At 36.4% G+C, this 21,683-nt stretch overlaps 3 protein-coding genes across 3 annotated transcripts; 1 reads left to right on the forward strand and 2 right to left on the reverse strand.

Moving 5' to 3' along the window:
- The first annotated feature begins 163 nt into the window (after positions 1 to 163).
- Positions 164 to 2,776, forward strand: LOC132304465 (pentatricopeptide repeat-containing protein At4g21065-like). Its single transcript, XM_059802148.1, has one exon. It carries the CDS (start codon positions 386 to 388, stop codon positions 2,225 to 2,227), a length of 1,842 nt encoding a protein of 613 aa, XP_059658131.1. The 5' UTR covers positions 164 to 385; the 3' UTR covers positions 2,228 to 2,776.
- A 3,168-nt stretch (positions 2,777 to 5,944) lies between these two features.
- LOC132304466 (probable sugar phosphate/phosphate translocator At5g25400) lies at positions 5,945 to 7,665 on the reverse strand. Its single transcript, XM_059802149.1, has one exon. The coding sequence runs from the start codon at positions 7,412 to 7,414 to the stop codon at positions 6,362 to 6,364; it is 1,053 nt and encodes a 350-aa protein (XP_059658132.1). The 5' UTR covers positions 7,415 to 7,665; the 3' UTR covers positions 5,945 to 6,361.
- Positions 7,666 to 13,591: 5,926 nt separating this feature from the next.
- On the reverse strand, positions 13,592 to 18,238 carry LOC132305506 (probable L-type lectin-domain containing receptor kinase S.5). Its single transcript, XM_059803141.1, has 4 exons — positions 18,070 to 18,238; positions 16,268 to 16,690; positions 14,922 to 15,644; positions 13,592 to 14,457 (listed from the first exon to the last, which is right to left on the reverse strand). The coding sequence occupies exons 1-4, from the start codon at positions 18,236 to 18,238 to the stop codon at positions 13,592 to 13,594; spliced, it is 2,181 nt and encodes a 726-aa protein (XP_059659124.1).
- Between the last annotated feature and the right edge of the window lie 3,445 nt (positions 18,239 to 21,683).

Consider the following 21,683-nt stretch of genomic DNA (forward strand, 5'->3'; position numbering starts at 1 on the left):
TTCATTTCATTCTTCAATTATGAGAAAGTATCACTTGACTATAGTCATTAAAACAATATAATTTGATCACATTATAATTACGAATTCAAAATATATTATCGAAAATAAATAAATAAGGAGAAGGGATGGTCTGTAAAGAGTCCGATTAATTTATACTAATATTAATAATATTATAATAATATCAACTCTTACTTACATAATTGACCTCTACTCGAAACCTACCAACATCATTTTCTCTCCCCATTAATATCTAACTCCCTAACCTCACTGACCATTGTCAAGTTATAATAAAAAATAAAAATAAAAACTCCAAAATTCATAAATAAATAAAGAGTTAGCTGGTACGAGATTAGAAAGGTGAGGTTTAAACTTTACAGCAAAGTAAATGCAAGTCCAATCCATCAAAGCCAAGCTATTCCGCACCAACAACACAGCACCACTAACAACCGCGCTGAACCACCCACCCACCACCGTGAACAAAAGAGCAGCAGAACAGAGCTGCTTAGCTCTCCTCCAGACATGCGACTCTCTCCCCAAGCTCACCCAACTCCACGCCCACATCCTCAAATTGGGTCTCCGAAACAACCCACTGGTCATCACCAAATTCACTTCCACAGCCTCCGACCTCCACGCCATCGGCTACGCATCGGACTTCGTGTTCACCTCCGATGCCGATACCCGGCTCTACGACACATTCCTTTTCAATACTGTAATCAGAGCTTATGCTCAAACAAGTAACACCAAGCACAATGCCGTTTATTATTATAAAGTTATGCTTGAACACTCAGTTTTGCCCAATAAATTTACATACCCATTTGTCCTAAAGGCCTGTGCTGGTATTGGGAGCTTGAATTTGGGTAAACAGGTTCATGGGTCGGTGGTGAAAATTGGGTTTGATACTGATCTTCATGTTCAGAACACTATGGTTCATATGTATTGTAGCTGTGGAAGTGGGGTTGAGTTTGCTCGGATGGTGTTTGATGAAATGCCCGTGTCGGATTCTGTGTCATGGAGTGCGATGATTGGTGGGTACGCTCGGTTGGGAATGTCAACTGATGCGGTTGAATTGTTTAGAAGAATGCAGATTTCTGGGGTTCGTCCAGATGAGATTACAATGGTTTCGGTTTTGTCTGCTTGTACTGATTTGGGTGCACTGGAGCTTGGGAAATGGGTTGAGTCTTACACTGAGAAGGAAAAGGTTCATAAAAGTGAGGAGCTTTGCAATGCACTTATTGACATGTTTGCTAAGTGTGGTGATGTAAATAAAGCATTGAGGTTGTTTAGAAACATGAAAGAGAGAACAATTATTTCTTGGACTTCTGTGGTTGTTGGTATGGCAATGCACGGTCGTGGTTTGGAGGCTGTTTCATTGTTTGAGGAGATGAAAGGAGCTGGGATGGTTCCAGATAGTATTGCCATTATTGGTTTGCTTTCTGCTTGTAGTCATTCCGGGTTAGTTGAGGAAGGTAGGTTATACTTCAATTCAATGACAAAGGATTTTGGAATTGTACCTAAAATAGAGCACTATGGGTGCATGGTGGACCTATTGAGCAGAGCTGGACTCGTCAAAGAGGCACTAGAGTTTGTTCAGAAAATGCCCATTGAGCCAAACCAGATAATTTGGCGAACCTTGATCACTGCATGCCGTGTCAATGGTGAGCTGAATCTCGGAGAAAGCTTATCTAAACAGCTAATCAGAAATGAGCCAATGCATGAGTCAAATTATGTACTACTTTCCAATATTTATGCGAAAATGTCTCGTTGGGAAAAGAAAACAACGATTAGAGAGGTAATGGAGAAGAAAGGTATGAGAAAGATCCCTGGGAGCACTATGATTGAGCTGGACAACGAAATTCATGAATTTGTTGCAGGAGATAAAACGCATAACCAGTACAAAGAGATTTACGAAATGCTGGATGAGATGGGGAGGAAGATGAAGAGGGCTGGATACGTTCCTACAACTTCAGAAGTGTTCCTTGATATTCATGAAGAAGATAAGGAAGATGCTTTAAACAGGCATAGTGAAAAGCTGGCTATTGCTTTTGCCCTTCTGAAGACACCCCCTGGAACTCCTATTCGAATTATGAAGAATTTGCGGGTCTGTGAGGATTGTCATTCCGCTACTAAATTCATCTCCAAGATTTATAATCGAGAAATAGTGGTGAGAGACAGAAATCGGTTTCACCATGTCAGTAACGGGCTGTGTTCATGTAAAGACTTCTGGTAGTTAACCGGTTTTAGATTCATGACCTAAAGATCATTCACTGTGAATCATTGTTTTGCTGTCGGATGTATCCAATGACCATTAAGATGTAGGACTGTAAAGATCATGTGTGTTGTCCGGCCTCATGATCATTGATTGGAATCTTATCTTCATTTGGACAAATTCTTCAAGCCAATTTAATGTTTAGAGATTGGCAAACTGAGGGATCTATCTCCAGGGAAAAATACTAATGCAATTATGCAAGAAACCTATGCAAGACAGAATTCGAGGTTGATGCTGTTGGCTTGAGTTTTATCATTCAATAATTGATGTTATGCTTCGACTGATCTGCACTGTGTTAAGAGGCTTGCTGGGGGCCAAAAAGCAGAATGCAACAGTCAGGTAATTCAAATACTTAGGAGGGTATGCTTTTTTACAGCTAAGGAAGCTATGTTCTGAAACTTGATGAAAGCTCACTAATATGAATCTCTGTACAATTTAGAATTACTTAAATTATAACTGGTTCATGGTTCACCATAATTATGAATTGGAGCTCATCCCATTATGTTTTAATGTTCTAACTAAGAGTTGTGCGTTCATGTTGAACTGGCTAGGAAGTAGGAATTCTTTATAATTCACATGGTTAGAAGTGGATTAAGTTTATGATCACATCCCCAAGCACTGCTACTCTAGCCGAGGATTTCAACCGAAATCCTTGGCATAGCACTGCTTATCGGCGAAATATAAGAAAGTATGGGTCCCACTTCCTTATATTTTGCATATCCAGCCAATCCACCATCTTCGGCTAAACACAATTTGCTTGGCCAAAATCAATAAGGAACTAAAGGGCATGAAGTTTTGCTTAGCCCAACCTTTTGTAATTGGTTATACATCAAGATTGATAATTTAAAGGTGAATGAAAATGATATGGCTTGGTACATTAGGTCAGTCATCAACCCACAATTACTGATGCTGACTGCTTGTCTTGGGGTTTGTAGTTACTTAGCTCATAAGCCAAATGCATGTCATGTGCTTAGGTTCTGCCCCAGTACAAACCAAGCATGTGAAGTTGCCAACTTGCCTTCTTGGTAGGCTATCAACTTACTGGTAGCTGTCCATGATGAGAACCAGCTTTATTTTCATGGTGGGTTTTCTCAGTTACTTGTGTGTATATTGCAGTACAATTGGTGTCGCTTTAGAAAGCAATCAAAGCATAGAATACGACTTGGAATTAAAATATAAGTGGGATTAAAGGATTCCTTGTTATGACATTGTTGTTTGTTCCTATTAGTTTTTCTAGTTTAGCAGATTTGAGAAGCTGGCATGATATGTAGCTCTTGGAAGTCAACTGTTCATGAAAAAGAAATTTAAATACTGTGGCCTCAAAAGCACATGTTTACTGGAGCAACTTTTATGCTTGAAAAAGAAAGAAATCCAAACATTAGCTGTTTTTTTTTTTTCCCCAGAAGCTATTTGGCTCTTTCAAAAATCGGGTTTATTAATAACTGAAAACAGCATTGGCTTTTGTTCTACAATTTCTGAAAATAAAAATGATTTCTGTAGATGAAAACAAATAGGCCCTTATCTATCCTACGGAAATTCAAGACATTTTCTGTGTTCTGTTTATATGTAAGGGAGACTGATAGATTTGTTTAGCCCATTTAGCCTGGTAACAAGCATACTTGTTATGCAACCAAGATGGTGGCGTTCCCAATCCTGGTGAAGAGAGAGAGAGCCCAGACGCCGCCTCTATAGTGCACTAGAGAATGTGAGGATCCCACCAGCAATGCAATCGTGTGCTGGTGAGATTAATCCTCTCCCTCAACAAACTATGCACCAGAGAATGTGAGGATCCCACCAGCAATGCACTGGGGCGCTGGTGAGATTAATCATCTCCCTCAATGATCTTCACCAATCCTCAGTGAGCTTAACGCCACAGAGCACTGGAGAGAATTTTAGTTCCATGTAACAGATCCGGTGAGCTAAATATTCTAGCCAGCACGGGATGCATCAATTCCATTGGAAATCCAGACCTGAGAGCTCTATTTAAAGTATACAATGAGACCAACAAAATCTGTATTGCTCAACATCAGCTCATGCTAGCAGTATCTACAACCTGAGTTTCAGGGATGAAAAAATGCCTCCTAAAGCATATGCACCATCACATTTGGATAGAATTCAAGGCATCATCCTTGCGAAAACAAAATTACAACTTACTATTAATTCTAAGCTTTAGTAATAGGACTGGAGTATAATACCAATTCACATGCAGAGACATGTCTCCGAAATCAAATGAAATAACTTGAGAGGGCCCTTTCTGATTTTTAATTCTATTATAACATCAAATGACTTCAATAAAGGACTGAGGATCCTTCCAATCTCTAGTTCTGTTATAAAAAACCAAAATGCATTTCAATTTTTCTTTTTCAGTAGATAAAGATGCAGGTGAGAGCAGCTAGGATGGTAGTGGCATTAGCAACATTACGATCATACACCACGGCAATAAAGGAGGCAATGTAGGTCGGATAACTGTGGTGCTAGTCGTGGGGTCTCCGATATGTTAGGTGACAAAAGTGACAATATAGTAGAAAACACTAGATATGGTGACTGCAGTAATGGAGGAAACAGTGGGAGGGGAGAGAGGCAGAAGCAGTGGCAGTAGCAGGAGAGGCAATTTTAACGGTGACAACTGACGTGGTGCTGGTGTTCAACAAAGGCAGCTGAACAATTTGATTTAGCTTGTAAAGTGCGGTGGTGTTGAACCTGTTGGTGTTCAATAAAGGCTGTTGAACACATGATCTACCTTGTGACTGGTAAGGTTTCAAAGATCTCACTCAAGAAGCAAAAATAAATTCCATAAGCCGTTTACATGATTGCTAAGAGTAACAATATCAATACTCAACTCAACTCAAGAAAGAATTGTCCCAAAAGGAACAAAATCAAAATGTTGAATATTATGGATATTTAACTAACTAAATTCCATGAGCCATTTACATGATTGCTAAGGGTAACAATATCAATACTCAACTCAACTCAAGAAAGCATTGTCCCAAAAGGAACAAAATCAAAATGTTGAATATTATAGGAATTTAACAAACATTCGAAGGAATACTTCAAGAATACGCAAGTAGCCTTAACTAGGTAGAAGATTATACCATCTCAAACATGCCGACCTTGTTCCTTAAAAACCAGGAACGAGGGCAAATCATGCCCAGTTTCACATAAATGCACAAATGCAGTATGGAGTCCAATTTTGCAAAGCTCTAACCAACCAAGTTCACAGAAGCATCCAAACAGAGCATACAATTTATGAAGGAAATGGTGAAATTGTTCCCATCTCTTCTATGGATGTAGGCCCTAAATTTCAAAAACCATCTCAACTAAATCATGCCAACCTAATTCACAATACGTTCTTCATTTATATTGATAAATAAATAGTTCACATAGTTGTATTGGTTTTCTAAGATTATTGTTCGTTATCAAATTACGCCACAAATCCACTGTCCGTCTCCTACCATAATTTCATTATATTAAGAATGTTCCAAATACAACATTTTAATCCCTTAAATCTTCAAAAAAAAAAACAACAATTTATATGAAAAATCCAACAAGATCAAGTCACCATAACATCATATAGACTCCGCAATGCAATCCAGAGAATTATGAGAACAATCTATTAAACACAATTAAGTCAAATATATACTATGAGAAAAATAACTCAAATGCATAAAAAGAAAGATATAACATGAATGAACATCAAAAGTTCTTCATTATAAATGGCTGTTGCTACACCTAATTACTTGAGGGACAAATCGAATAACAAAAAACATATGGAAACAGATATCAGGTATTCGATATTCTTATCTTCCTATAGTAAAGTACATGAATTGGTACTACAAGCAACAGTGTGCGAAATTCGAATCCTAATATCAGCCAGAAACAACCATAATTAGCATAGAAAATGGAAATTTAATCGATCCCACATACCTAAGAGCAAAAGCAAACATAGCCACCCAATTAAATAATTAATTTCCTCTCAGCTCCATCACCTCAAAAACCATTTCCTTTTCTCTCTCTTCCATTTGTTTTATTTCCATACCACCCTCTCTCTCTCTCTCTCTCTGATTTCTTCCTTCAATACATTGATTGGTTCTTTAATTAGTCTTGCGCATCACTCTTCCTTCCCATTCCATCCCCTACTTCTCTCTCCTCCAACAACCTCCCAGCTTCCTCCCCACCCAGCTCAGCCTTCTTCTGCCCTTCCTTCGCCTTCAACGCCTGCAATTTGGAATGATTGTAATACCCAACACCCAAAAACGCAAGCCCATATCCAAACAAGTTAAGCGGAGTCACAGTGTCCTTAATCACGGACCACGAAAACGCAATCAACAGCCAATCCTTCACCACTCCGGCCACATTCATGGTCAATGCGGACGTCTTCCCCACAAGCAAAAATACAGCTAAATTCAAGGCGAAAGCACATAACGAATTGGTCCCGAAAATGACAAAATCGAAATTGAAATTCGAAGCCTGTTTCAAAACAGGGAATTCGACGAAAATCCAGGGCACAAACAAGAAGAGCAGGCAACACGGCGCAACATAGTAGAGCGAAGTAATGGGATTCAATGTGATACCTTTGGATGTGAGCAAGATCTGAATCATGACCAATCTAGTGGCCTCAAATGCCACAGCACCAAGTTGAAGAAACACCCCCCACGAATCGAATTTGGCCTCTCCGTAGGCGGCAATCCCGACCCCAATCGAGATGGACACCATGTTGGCCATCGTCTCCGATTTGAATCCCTCCTTCTTGAAGAGAATTCCGATGGTGTAGACGGCGACGGGCATTAGGGCTTTGAGCATCTGGATGAAGGAGACGGAGAGGTAGATGTAGGCGGAATTGGAGAGCCAGAGAGAGAGGGCGTAGAGGGCTCCGATGGGGACGACGGAGGAGAGGTAGAGATGGCGGGAAATGGAGACGGGTTCGACGAGGGAGAAGACGCGGACGGCGAGGAATGCGAGGGTGGAGCAGAAGGCCATGTGGATGATGGTGAGAGAGATTGGGAAAGGCCAGTTGTAGAGCTTGCGATCGAGGATGTACTTGTTGTAGACGATGACGGTGAAGCTGAGGAAGATCCAGATGGCTACGTAGGTGTAGGAGAGGAGGATCTTCTTGATCACGCCGTCGGCGAGTGACCCACCTTTGCCCATTTTCAGGAGAGGAAGAGAGAGAAAATGGAGGAGATGGGTGTGGAATGGGAGTGCGTATGATAAGCAGGGAAGGGGGTGTAGGATTAGAGGTGGAAGAAGAAGGAAGGGGTCAAGAGGGAGAGTTTAAAGAGGGGGGGAGTTTCAGGACTGACTGACGGGTGCTATAAGTGTTTCGGTTTAGACTTTTAGAGTTTAGAGAGAGAAAGTGTTTTAGAGAGAGAGAGTGTTTTAGAGTTGTGGGAGCAGTGGTTTACTGGGCTTTTGAGTTTTGGTGTGGCAAACTGAGAGTGACCTATACTAACTAACACGGAATACTAAAGATTTTTTTTTTTTTTTTTTTTTTTTTTGCATTGGTGTTTTATTTACATTTAAATATCAAAATGAATATGTAGTGTAGGTAATTTCCGAGACAAAAATATGTAGTGTAGGTAATTTCCGAGAAAAAAATATGTAGTGTAGGTAATTTCCGAGAAAAAAATATGTAGTGTAGGTACACTTTGTATCATTTTCATATATTTATATATAACTATTTACAAAATATTTTTAATTAATTTTTCGTTTGGTAAGCGTTTATGTTTAGGGGAGACAACATTTTTTAATTAAGAATAAAATATATTTCTATATCCCAAATTTATGTAATTTTTTAAATTTTTTCATGTCTATATTAAGAATTATAAATAAATTGAGTTGTCAAATTTGAATAATATTTAATAAGAGGAGTAGTGATAGGTCATTATGTTATATGTATAAGTTTTTTACCAAAAAATAAAAATAAAAAAATTAACAATATTTCCACTCATTAAAAAAGCATGCAATGCTTGAACAACCTTGGTGGAAACGAATTTTTTTTATTATTATTTTTTATAACAATTCTACTTAGAAAAGCGTTTTTTTTTTTTTTTAAACAGTAACACCAAATGAACTATCAAGCTTAGTTTAGTACGCATGAATGAAATGAAATGAAAATATAATGCAGCTAAAAATGAGATTAAATGTCTATTTTCCTTCTATTATTTGGTTTGGTTGCAAATATGAAAATAGTGTAGAAATGAAATAAAATGGTGTATTTTAACCAAAAATAAATAAATAAATAAATAAAATGGTGTAGAAATGAAATGCTAGTCACAATTCTAAATGGATGGCAGTGGAAGTGGTACGTGGAAGAAGGTGGTGGTGGTGGAATGAGTCGACAGTGGTGGTGGTGGAATGAGACGGTCATGGAAGGCGGTGACAATGACGATGGTGGTGGTGGCAGTGCTGGTTGCAAAATGCGGTGGTTGTGGTGGTGGTGATGGAAGACAGGAACGATCAACGGCGGAGCCCGTAAACGCCCAGGGGGGCACATGCCCCCCGGGCCTGGCTCCGCTTATTATAATACATATATTAAATTTATACGGTATATTTTTACATGTATATATGAAAAAATTCATATAATGCCTCTCCTAAAATTTTTATTTTCTTGAAATTATCTCTTAAATTTTGTATTTCATTCTCTTTCTTACTCTTTAAATTCGTTTAATTTCCTTTAAAAAAAAGTCAAATTTTCCTTTTTGAATCAAACTTCAATTTGTTTCATTTCAAAATTCTCTCATTTTTCTTTCCTTTTTTAAATTTTTGTTAACTATCATCTTTCTTAAATTGCTCACTGATTCACATATTATTTTAAGTAATTTTTCTTCTTTGTATCTTGATTTATAGAATCTATATTTATTGTGGTGATTATTGATTTTTTTTTAATTTTTTGTTTATACATTGTGCCCTCTAATTTTATTTTTGGCTTCACTTCTTATTCCATCAGTTTAATTGTGGAATAGATTTTATAGTCATTCTCACTTTAAATATCATATCAAATAAGACAATAGTTAAAATGGAATATCCATTCCATTTCATTACTATACACAAAACTATGCCTCGGTTCAATTCTGAGTTCAATTCTGAATTTGAGATTAGATAAACAAGTCAAGATTGAACTAAGACAGCCAAAAAAGGCCAAGCCAAACATGAACACTTGTACATAAATAGCTAATTGTTGTAATAGTTAAATTTTTTACTTCAAACAATGTTAGAGTTAGAGTTCGAGTTATTGTAAAAACGAAAGATTTTCAGATTTTTACAGTTCCCTTATTCTTTTTTACACTCTATTTACCAAGCAGTAACAATTTTTTATTATTATATTTTTTCCAGGTAACAATTTATGGACCAAGTAGTAATGAAGCTAGCTTTAAAACAGAGTCATGTCAATGATGCAAAACTTGAGAGTAACGGAGGACTTGAAGGAGAAAGAAAAAGACAAGAAAAAAACTGGGCTTATGTGGGCCTGAAAACCTATAGACTATAATAAGGCCACATTAAAATTCAGGCCCATTACATTCTTGGAGGGAGGGCTAATAAACTCGATTGGAACATGAATTTGAAGTCCGATCTTAGATCCGTAATCATTTTGAAAGGATTTAAACGCGCGTTCGATAAATTTGTCACGTGCAGCTGCACGAGTTGACGAGCCATGAACGTGGCGTGAGCGTGTTGAGTCACGTGACTTGCACACTTCTTACTGTCCGACTCTTCGTTCTGTAGCCAAAAGTTTCACATAACCACATATCACTCACACGCAAATATTATGAACATGTCCACGTACAAAAATACAAAAACAATCCTCATCTTCCTACTCTAATTCGGTAATTCCTTTGAGAAGTGAGGGCATAAAGGGAATTCAACTTTTAGTTTGCCACCACGTCTCTATTGGACTAACCAAGCCAAGATTTTGAATTTTAAATGGTCCAAATCAAGACTGTTTTAGCTTTTTTTTTCTTTTTTTTTTTTTATATTAGAATAAGTATATCCGTCCAATAACACATGCATCATTCAAGTTAGAAGTACCATTCGAACTTGAGTGGGTTAAAAACTTGTATTTATGATATTAAATTTCACTTATTTAATAAATCTTGAGTTCAAAAATGATTTTGAAATGACTGAAGGTAAAGAATTATTCGACCTTATATCGTTTAATAAAATAGTCTCGAATTTTATTTTTAAATAATAATAATAAGAAAAGTATAACTCAAACTATAAATGAATACCTCCCCTCCAACCTCATTCTCTTAAATCGTTTAATAAAATTGTCTCAATGTTATTTTTAAATAATAATAATAAGAAAAGCATAACTCAAACTATTTATGAATACCTCCAGCCTCATTCTCTTTAATTTATATATATATATATATATTACTCCAAGTTCTACAAGTCAATTTTTAAAAGAAAACCCCAACAAAATAATTGATTGACAGCCAATTCTTTTAATAAAAAAATTGACAAAAAAATTGTGAATGCTCTGGAGTGATAAAATAAATATAATTTTTAAGTCAAAGGATTATTATTAAAGTTAATCAAATTAAAATTATTATTAAAATTATCATTGAATATATATATATATATATATATATAATGTAGTGGGTAAAGTAGTAATACTCTGTCTTGCTAGATTTTAAGCTTATTTAGTGGACATGTCACAAAGTCACATGTTAGTTGTAATGTTTCTTATCTTAATATTAGTTAGGGTTTGGTTGTTTGGTTGTGGGGAACTGGGGAAGGGACATTATTGATTAAAGTCTTTTTGGGTTGCATTTAAAATAAGAAAAAGAAATCAAATAGATGTTGACAATTAAAAATAAAAATAAAAATAAAAAGTGGTTTGGTATATCCGTGTATGTAAAGTAGTCCACTATAACAAGTAGATAAGATACGAAACCATTTTTTATTGGCTTGTATGCATGAAGTCTCCATCTCGGGCTTAAAATAGTCCATGTATAAAAGAGAAAGGTATGGTAGCAAACAAAAATATGCATAGATAGTCCATCTTTGATAAAGTCAAGAAGAGGACCATGCTGGCGGCCAACCATCTCTCTCTCTCTCACACACACACACACACACACTAACGGACGAATTTGGGCACACACATATATACATACTAACGGACGAATTTGGGCCACACATTCGGACCGGCCTCAAGAGGACTCCTGTTTGACAAGAGACCATTTTTATACGTTGCTAACTCATAAACAAGAAATTTATCAACTATCATGCAGATGACTGGTTATATGAATGTTTTATTTTTTTTATATATTTTTTTTTTGGTAACTACCATTTTTACATCCAATTGTGACTCAAATAAATTTCTTATTCATATATATATATATAGGTATGGCAGACGGGTTTTCGTCTAGTCCCACTTGGTTCTTAATGGGACGAATTTGGTAGTTTCATGTATGAATTTGGAATAAATATGGTAAAATAATTGAAAATTCGAAGCGACTCGGGTTTGGGACGGGGGCAGATTTAGTAATAAACTTGTCCCAACTCCATCCCGATTATATATATATCTTTTAAAATTTTATATATATATTTAATATTTTTAAGATTCTTATTGTTTAATTGAAAGTGTCACTTAATATATTAATATTTACTTTACTACTTAATAATTTAAAAGTTGAGCAGCTTATTTATCAGCGAATCAAACACATTAGATTAGTTTTTTTTTTTTTTTACGTAATAAAAGTGGCATAATCTGTACGTAATTAAACGAAGTACACGGAGTGAAGTAAATACCCCAACTCTGGTTCATTTATTGCTTCGTATATATGTGTGTATTTGAACAAATAATTTACCGTCTACTTTCACTTAAAAAAGATATTAAAACAAGAGGCACCACTAAATTACATGCCCAAGTGATAACTAGGTAACTCATCATTTATTGAATGGGAATTTTTTTTTTTTCCTTGAACTTTCAAGCAATTAAGATTTTGTTTTCAATAGGGCTCACTAAAAACATTATTGAATAGGATTTTGTTTTTGAGTTGTGAGTGTGTGTGATTTATATACTATATATTTCACAAAAATTTTTATAGGTGGAGGGTCCAATCATACTTTGTACCAACCAAGCTCATTTACTACATACATGGTACTTTATGTCATTGCATTGTTGGATGTCGAAGGCGCCAATTGTATGATTCATTTATAAATGACCACAGATAACACGGTATTTAAGAAACTAGGCTGTCTCAAATGTAATCTTATCTATTCAGGAAACCAGCTATAATCGGTTAGGTGCTTCGCAATCTAATCTCGTTGGGTTTAGACCATCTTGTCTACACGGGATATCAATTATAACTGGTGGTAGGTAGGATTAACACCTAACCCATTTTTACCCACTTCACTTCACTTTACTATCCGGATTCGATGTGAGATAAGTCTCCAGTACCGAATTCATTTATATTCATTTCACTTCCCATTTGGATCCGATGTGGGACAAGTCTCTAAGTCTGACTCTGATACTAACTATAATTGGTTGAGTGCTTCGTGATCAAACCTAAAAACTTAAGCCATTAGATGGAGTTAATATCTAACACATTTATACTCATTTCACTTTCCATTCAAATTTAATGTAAGACAAATCTTTCCCTTATAAAACTAGTGCATCATGAACTTCAAGAACAAAATAGTGTGTCCACTCGTGATATATTAGTGGCACAGGACTTGGTACACTTTTACAAATGACCCTTTTTATTTCTCCACTATCTTGAGTTATCAAAACCTCATACTTTTGAAGGTTTCCTTTTGGTCCATTACTTTTTAGATATTTCATTCTTTTTGCCTTTCAAATGATGTCTCATTGGGGGGTGGGGGGGGGGGAGGGGGGATTATGAAGAATGGAACTACATAGGATGGGGAGGAACCCTTGAATGGCCCAAAGGACCAAATTTAGGCCCACATATCAAAGCATTGAAAATCCAAACGAGAGCCCAAAACAAACAAAATTGGAGCCCAAAACGTTTAACATTCACACTCTGTAATAGGATAGAGCTATGTTATCACTATGAAGAGCACATAGTATTCAGAATTTAAGTGTCCATGTATCTCTTGTTTCATGTGGATACAACTTTTAAAAAGTAATCCAATACATTTGCATTGAAGATACAACACTCATGCAACGACGGTGTTCCAACACCATTGAATCGAGAATTTAACGCATTTACATAATTCACAATTTAAGGATGACACACGAGAGGAAGAAAATACAAACACCACATTGTGCTTCAACCTGTCATCAATCTGCTGCAACAAGGGCTGCATCCCAAGTCAACTTCCATAGAACCTCCATTATATACATTGATTTTCAATCTGTCACTCCTCTTCATATTGGACCGTCATCTCATCCGGCAAGGACTCCATAGAACCTCTAGTAGTGGCAGCAATGGTAGAGCCAAAATCAGTCGTTGTTGTATCAGCAGATGAACGAAATGACACACAGATTGAACTAGGCCTAGACACCGGCAAATTCACCAGTGGCTCATCAAGGTTCAAGAAAATCTGAACCACTTTTCTCATTCTAGGCCGGAACGTATAGTTTGGATGCAAACAAGCTAGTCCAACAACCAAAGTCCTCTTCACTTGTTCCTCATCATAAGTCCCTCCAAGCTTTTGGTCCACACAATCAAGCAGAGCACCTTTTTCATATAAACACCACACACTATCCACCAAGCTATTCTCTTCCATGAAACTAGCTTTCGATCTTCGCCCACATACCACTTCTAGTGCCACCATTCCAAAGCTGTAGACATCAGATTCCGGAGTAGCCCTCCCAGTGAAGCTGACTTCTGGGGCTAAATATCCCGGTGTTCCTGCAATCATGGTTGTGACAGCCTCCTCATTTTGGAGCAACCTTGCAAGTCCAAAGTCACCCAAATGAGCATTGTATTCAGAATCCAACATCACATTGTTAGGCTTCACGTCGCGATGCACAACAGGGTTGTCACATTCTTCATGGAGGTAAACTAAGGCGGATGCCAAGCCGGTTAGCACCTTGTACCTGGTTTTCCAATCAAGAAAGCCATCCTTCTTGCCGATGAAATGATCAAGGCTGCCATTAGGCATATAATCATAGACAAGGAGTAGTTGCTTTCGCTCGTGGCACCAACCTTGGAGTTGCACTAAGTTCTTGTGCCTAAGGCGCCCAATTGTGCATATTTCTGCTAAGTACTCCTTCTCACCTGGACTCGGACAAAAAGAAGAAAATGGTTTTTACCCACATGAACAAATGGTAACAAATTTGGATGAAGAAATTCAAATATCTTAAAAGTACTGAAAAGAAAAAGTTTTCATAGGCCTAATTTTAACTGAATCAGAATTGGGAACAAACTTGGGGATAAATAGGCCTAGTTTCAACAGCATCAGAAATTTGGGAATAATTTTTGCTAGTTTATTTTGATATTGAATAGAACAAATGGTAACAAATTTGGGTTCAAAGAGAAGAATGGTCTTACCACATGAACAGATGGTAACAAATTTAGGAATAAAAAGGTATACTTTTAACTGCATCAGAATTTATATTGATGAACAATTTGAGCGAAAATATGAAAATTTGAGACAAAAATGTCTAGAGAATATAATTTAAATCTTTGTCAATATATATATATATATGAGCTGAAATTAAATGCAAAAAAGTATTAGGTACCTTGGTTTGATGTTGCTGAAATTCTTTTGACAGCAATAGTGGTAGAAGGATCTGATACAACCCCTTTGTAAACACTTCCAAAACCACCGGTCCCCAAAAGGTTCTCTTTGCTGAAGTTGTTAGTGGCCTTTGAAAGCTGCCTGTGAGTGAACATTTTGGGGGCATTGGCTGCATTCCTAGTTAGCATTTCGATATCCCCTTTTCGCCCTACCCTCTCACTTCTCCTCCTACGAGCTCTGAGGACGAATGGCAAAGCGAATGCAGTGAAGAGCAACAAGGCCATGACGATTGAAATAGTGATTCTCAACAAAGTCTTGTTCTCATTTTCTTTCCCGACCTCTAGAGATTGCTTTGGCAATTCATAGGAGGTGAAATTCCATTGAAGAACTTGATGAGTCTCGGAGTAAGTACCAGTAGAGGCCGTAAAGCCCACGTAAACTGAGCTAGGAACTGTTTTCTGCAAGATTATGGAAGTGCTGAGAAATCTTTTGAGGGGGTCTCCAGCATAGGCCACACTTATTTCAAGTAATTTGGTCCATCCATCGTATTCGATCTTGAACATAATTTCTCTTCCGCTCTTGAGATCAATGCCGGTGTCATTGAGACTCTTTACCGCAACAGGGCTCGATACACTTGTTGTGTCAATGGCTACATGGTTCCCATCTGGATCATATTCGTTCTTGTAAGTGTCTAGCTCAACTGCAAGTTGACGAAGAGAGCCACCTATATATATATATATATATATGCAGGTTAGATGAATGAGTTTGTATGATCAATATGATTCATTACCTACAATAAGTCCTGGACAAAATTGAGGAGTTATTAATTGTTCATACACACCTAATTTCTAGACATTCAAGCATGGCCAAAGGTGTACACACACCTTTATAAATATATACACACACAAAAATGAAAAACAACAAAAAAAAAAAAAAAAATTAATAATATAAGCTTCTGGCCACAAAATATTCATTTATATATACACACACGCACACATATAAGGTATTTATATTAGCAGTGTGTGTACATATTTGCTCATGGATATCATCAGAAAAGAAGAGTAATAGAACTTAGAGAATTGAAGTGAGCAGTTTTTCCATAATAAAGAACAGTTACTAAGTTTTTTTTTTTCTTCTTAAAATTTATATGATCTACTTATTAGTTTATATATACATAACCGGAAATGATCTTTTGCACACCAGTGAACAAGAAATTTTTCTACAAGACGTTGGATATGATTCAAGTGTATAAAAAAGGTAGTTACCAAAAAAATATATAACAATCATATCCTAGGGTCATTATGTTTAGCGTGGATAAATTTGATATATATATATATATATATATACCTTGAGTTGAGTGATCAAATAATCCAAGATATGAGCCAACGCTCTCTGGTGGTGAGGGGTGATCATCCTGTGCAAAAATAAAAGTCATTCCATCACCATATCCTGTTGCATTGATGTCCGTCACAATCCTAACAATGAAGGAGGTGGATATATAGGCCGGCCAGGCCAGCACCGGGTGGCGGTGCAAAACCCTTCCCACGGTGTTGGAAGTCGAATTGGGATCGATTTGCTGCAGGCTTTGGTGGTCCGGCGTGAGGCTCAGGCAGCCGTTGGCGGCAGTAACAGCCCCCATGCACATCAAACTACTTGCATTGCCGCCACAACTCTCGGCATCAAATGCAGTGTAGGTGAATGTGTAAGGCTCATTCAAGGTGTACGAAGCTTGGCTAAACAAACTAGAGAGGAATAAAAGCATTAACATGGCTGTGAATTAATTAAACAGAGATCATACAATGGAAAACAAAGACTATAAATGGATAGGAGTGTTAAAAATTAGTACCATTGATTGATGATTATGTTGTTTTTTAGTTTCTTAGCAATGAAGTTTGAATTCCATGATAAGGGTACTTAAATTCTTCAATTTGGATTTTATATAAGCTATATATTGTCATTTGTGCAATGAACTAACTTTGCCATGACAAAAAATTTCAAGGTTTTGTCTTCTTCTGTATAATAAAATATTAAAAATTAGAATAATACAAAAGGCTATTCAACTAGAATAATAATAAAATATTAGAAATTTCCTTACCAAAAGAGAAAAAACTATGCATGTGAATGAATTTGGAGTCAAAAGACTGAATTAAATTACTCATCTAAGTAATTTTCATGATTACTCTGAAATTTGATGGACTGAACAGTAAGATAAGTCCTGAATATTCCAACTATTAACCTTAGTGTGACTCACTATGACTAGTGGACAATGCTAATTGGGTGCAAAATAGGATAGCCTTGGTATTTTATTATCATTATTAGGGTAAATTACACCTAGACCCCTTATGGTTAGGTCATATTATACCTATATGAATATTTTGGTTTTAGATTTCACTTATATATGAATTAGTGATTTAGCATTTCACTTGCACCCCAAATATCAATTTAAGACTATACTACCCTTTGACCTCATATTAATTATATTTGTGACCAAACTACCCATCCCCCCTCTCTGTGACCCTTCCCCTCTCTCTCTCTCTCTCTCTACCCTCTTTTTCCCCTTTCTCTCTCTCTCCCGTCGGAATCAATTGTAGTCGGCGAAACCAAACTCAATTCGGATTACAGGCTTAGTGAAACCCAGTTCTTCTTCGGCGAAAAACGACAGAACTGAACTGACCCAGTTCCGGCGAGATCCTAGTGTCGGTGAAACAAAACTCAGTTCCGGCGAGCTCCAAGTAGCAAAACCCAGTTCATATCGGCGTGTTCCCAAGCGACGACAAAGCAAAGACAGGCATCTAGTCAGAGCAATCAGCGATGATGGCGTCGGATGTGGCTGTGAGTTGTGGATCTGTGATGCAGCGGGCCGGCGGGGGTGGTATATGGTGTGGGTGATATATATGTGTGTGTGTGATTTGGTGGAAAATGGGAAAGAAATCCTAAATTGAAGAAAGAAGACAAGGGTTCAACGCCGCCGGAGGCTTCGACATCATCGCCGTCTTCTCCACTGTCGTTGCCGTTTGATTTGACAAATCGTCGTCATCGACGAATCGATCCCATCGTCTCTCCCGCCGCCATCGCGACCACCTCCACCACGACCTCTTTCACTGCCGCCGCGACTGTAGCTACCTCTCTCCACACAAACCCTCACACACAGATACGCAACTGTAGCACGAGATGAGGATTTTTGCCGCCGATTACGACGCCGTCGAGGCTGTAAGCGTAATACGATGTGTCGCTGTCAAGATATATTGATTTGGCCACCGTAGAGCTTGTAATCCGACACCTGCCGCCGACATCAACTCGCCTTCGATTCTTTGTCATCGACGTCCATTTCTGCAGTGGGTGGGATGGGATTTTGTGTATTTTTGGGTTTGGTTTTAGGTGGGTGGTGGTGATAAGACGTTCGGTGGGGGTGCAGTTTGGTTTTGGGTGGGTTGGCGGTGCAGGGAGGTGTTAAGGTGGGACGTTGGTGGAGCTGTCGGTGTTAATGGTGGGAGCTGCCGGTGTTGAATATATATATATATATATATATATATATATGGGCTTTTTTGTCATTTAAGATTATATATATATATATTGTATTAAAAAATTGAGGGTAAAATGTTCTATTCATATATATTAGAAGTCAAAAAGTAAATTGGGGTGTAAGTGAAAGTTAAAACCAAAATCTTCATCTGGCTGAAATATGACCTAACCTCAGGGGGTCTAGGTGTAATTTACCCTTATTATTATTATGTTATACTTTGGTGCTGAACTGCTTAGCACATCTGGATTGCGGTAAAAAAGTAGAGGATATTTGTATAAAATAGAGAGGAGAGTCGGTGTGGGTGAAAAGTGGAGTAACAAAATTGTGGTTCCATTAGTTGTTATGTACTGCATTGTCCACTATTGGAGAATACTATAAAGTATATCTATCCGTTTTGACACAATTGTTTAATCATGGGTTGTCTTTGTTTTTGTCTTTTTCTCACACATCACTTCTAATTTAATTATATAATAATAAAGTAGACAATGAAAAAATGAATTCTAATGTCCACACTGTATAACATAATCTAAAATGCATATTATCTATCTACTTTATTAAAATATGCTGACATGACACTCTACTATTTTAAAAGTAGATAAATAGTATACTTATTGCACTCCAATGCTCTTATTTCCTTTCTTTTTTTAAGTGGGGTAACCATGGCCAGGTACACAAGCTAGTGTAAAAATCAAAATTAAAATTACTAGTATGAAAAAAAAAATTTTAAACAAATAAATAAATTATAATTACTACTAACTTTTTAATAAAATTATTATTGTTACCAAACAACTATATATTCTATACTCGATTCACACTGACCAATGGGTTGGAAAGATTGAGCACTGTTGCGGGTAATATCGTGACTCGAAATACTTGCTTTAACCTTTGAGAAAAATAATAATTATTATAATAACTGATAAGTGCTTAAATGTTGCACATTTCAGCACCTAAATTAGGGTATTTTAATCCTTACATCTATCTTATTTTCATGTTTTAGTTCTAATTTATGTTTTTGTTAATTTCAGGTCAATAAGGTTCAAACGGATTAATTTTGGTCCACTAAAGCTTTTTTGGAGTCAAGCAAAGACATTCAGAAAAGTTCAGAAAATGGCGAAAAAAGGTCGCAGCTCATTGCTCGTATAGTGTACTTATTCTTCAAAAGGCGGTCAATTCTACCTTTCTTGGGCCTTTGATGATGTTCCCAAAGGTGAAAAAGCAAACCAATTATCCCTGGGCCAAAATGGAGCTAAATAAGGTGTAAAAGGAAAATGCAACTCTAAGGGATCGATCCCCCAGAGTGGGGGATCGATCCCCCACTATTCACAGAACTAAAAATGCCCTTGGGGGATCGATCTCCAAGGTTGTGGGATCAATCCCCCAGTACTTGGCAGCATTACGGGATTTTCTTATTTTTGGCTTATTTTTGTAACTTATGGGCTTTAATAGGGTCTGTTACTTAGGGTTAGTTTTTCATTAGTTTTAGTGAATATTATTTTTGGAGAATGAATTATTATTTTAGTCTCTATCGTGATATTACGCTCTCTCTGAAAAACACGAAAAAGGGAAAAAGCTAAGGTTCTTGGAAAAAGCACAAAGAAGAAGAAAAATTCAGAGAAGATGAATTAGATGATGGAATTTGTTCTATCTTCGAATCCATCAACCATGAGTGACTGATTCTTCTACTTAGGGTTGGACAAACCCTAAGCATGTAACATATTCTTTCTCTCTTTTTACTTTTTGGGGATTAATTTATGTAATTAGTGTACAGTCTTGAACATTATGAATTAAATTCTTTCAATTGATTATCTGTATTAATCTCATATTGTCTTATGTGTGGTTGATTGATAAACAAATTTTACACATGAATTTTTTGTTAATTGATTCTTGTGATGGCTATACATGGTATTGATTAGTTGTAATTGTGTCAAATTGATGGAAAATTACTTCTATTTGATGGATGGCACTACATGTTTAGGTTAATTTAGTGTCTAATTAGTTTTAAATTCATGTTTAATTAGTTTAATTTAAGTTTAATTAATTTAACTGCAATTTAATTATTAGGTAAGTAGACCATCCATACTTATGTTTGAATTCCATACTTTTTGCCACAATTACATTATCCTCTAGATTCATGTGAGTTGAAATTGCTAATTGAATTGATGGATCATGTTTTGAATTAGTGAATTGATTTACACTTAGTTAATTGTCATTAGGTAAACGATTCAAGCTTTAAATTGAAACTTCATACTTTTCATTGCAATTGTTAGCCACATTTAGATTATACATTTTATTTCCCCAATTAGTTAAAAGTGAGTGAGTTAGGGAATGTGCTTAGTAGTGAATCCTACACTCTAAGTCTCTTTCCAATCTTTTAAACTCCATAATTTTACTGCAATCATTTAGTTTAAAATTAGTCTAATCACAAAACCAAACCTTTTTAGCAATCACATAAGCACCAAAGTAGAATTCCAAAACCTATAATTGTTTAGATCTTTTGGGACGATCCCTGCTCACTTCATACTCCATAGTATAAGGTTTAGTGATTTTATAAATTTTAAAATATGGTGCCCATGACATTATTTCTAAACCTAAAGTTTTGTGCATTATTTTGTGCACACGCTCGGTTGTGTCAATAACCAACACAATGTAAAACTACACACATTTTTATTTTATTTTTATTTTATATTTAATTTTTGGGTAAGTAGTAGAATTTTTCACCTGGCTTTGCATGATTCTCAATTACATCAGAAGGAATAGATGCCTGCGTCAGGTAAAGATATTACTCCCTACCCCGAGAGATACTATACTAGTACCCATACGTACTACTTTTTTTTTTTTTAATAGTAATTTACGGATAGACACTAAGAAATTCAATTTACATGAAAAACGGTGAATCCTATACCATGACATAATAAAATGAAACCCAACACCGAATTCGATCCTTAGATCATTATTTTTTTTTTTAAATGAACACGATATTAAATGAAATATGTGAAAAATCTAATGTAGGTAACCCTTCTTGCAACATTTTTGTTCCTCCGATCATCATTATATTGTTAAGAGGCCCCACTTGTCCAATTTAGATATGCATGTTACACACATATCATAATTATTCCCAATTTAATATGTCATGTGGTGACAACACCAATATATGATACTCCAGGTAACAATGTTCAAAACTACCATTAATCACATGAATCCTACAAAATATGACCATCAAAACAGTCACGGCCATAACAA

The sequence above is a fragment of the Cornus florida genome, unplaced genomic scaffold (genome assembly GCF_030987335.1).
Source record: "Cornus florida cultivar Cherokee Brave unplaced genomic scaffold, ASM3098733v1 CherokeeBrave_3.0.0_Hap2_Chr04, whole genome shotgun sequence".
In the NCBI taxonomy this organism is placed as follows: Eukaryota; Viridiplantae; Streptophyta; class Magnoliopsida; order Cornales; family Cornaceae; genus Cornus; species Cornus florida.

What these genes read in the sequence shown, in the direction of transcription:
- LOC132305506 (XM_059803141.1), bottom strand. Translation starts at nt 18,238, where the DNA reads ATGACAAAGAATCGAAGGCGAGTTGATGTCGGCGGCAGGTGTCGGATT. An exon ending in CGTGCTACAGTTGCGTATCT is followed by an intron (nt 16,691 to 18,069) that starts GTGTGTGAGGGT and finishes ATTAATTCACAG; the next exon opens with CCATGTTAATGCTTTTATTC. An exon ending in ATTTGATCACTCAACTCAAG is followed by an intron (nt 15,645 to 16,267) that starts GTATATATATAT and finishes ATATATATATAG; the next exon opens with GTGGCTCTCTTCGTCAACTT.
- LOC132304465 (XM_059802148.1), top strand. Translation starts at nt 386, where the DNA reads ATGCAAGTCCAATCCATCAAAGCCAAGCTATTCCGCACCAACAACACA.
- LOC132304466 (XM_059802149.1), bottom strand. Translation starts at nt 7,414, where the DNA reads ATGGGCAAAGGTGGGTCACTCGCCGACGGCGTGATCAAGAAGATCCTC.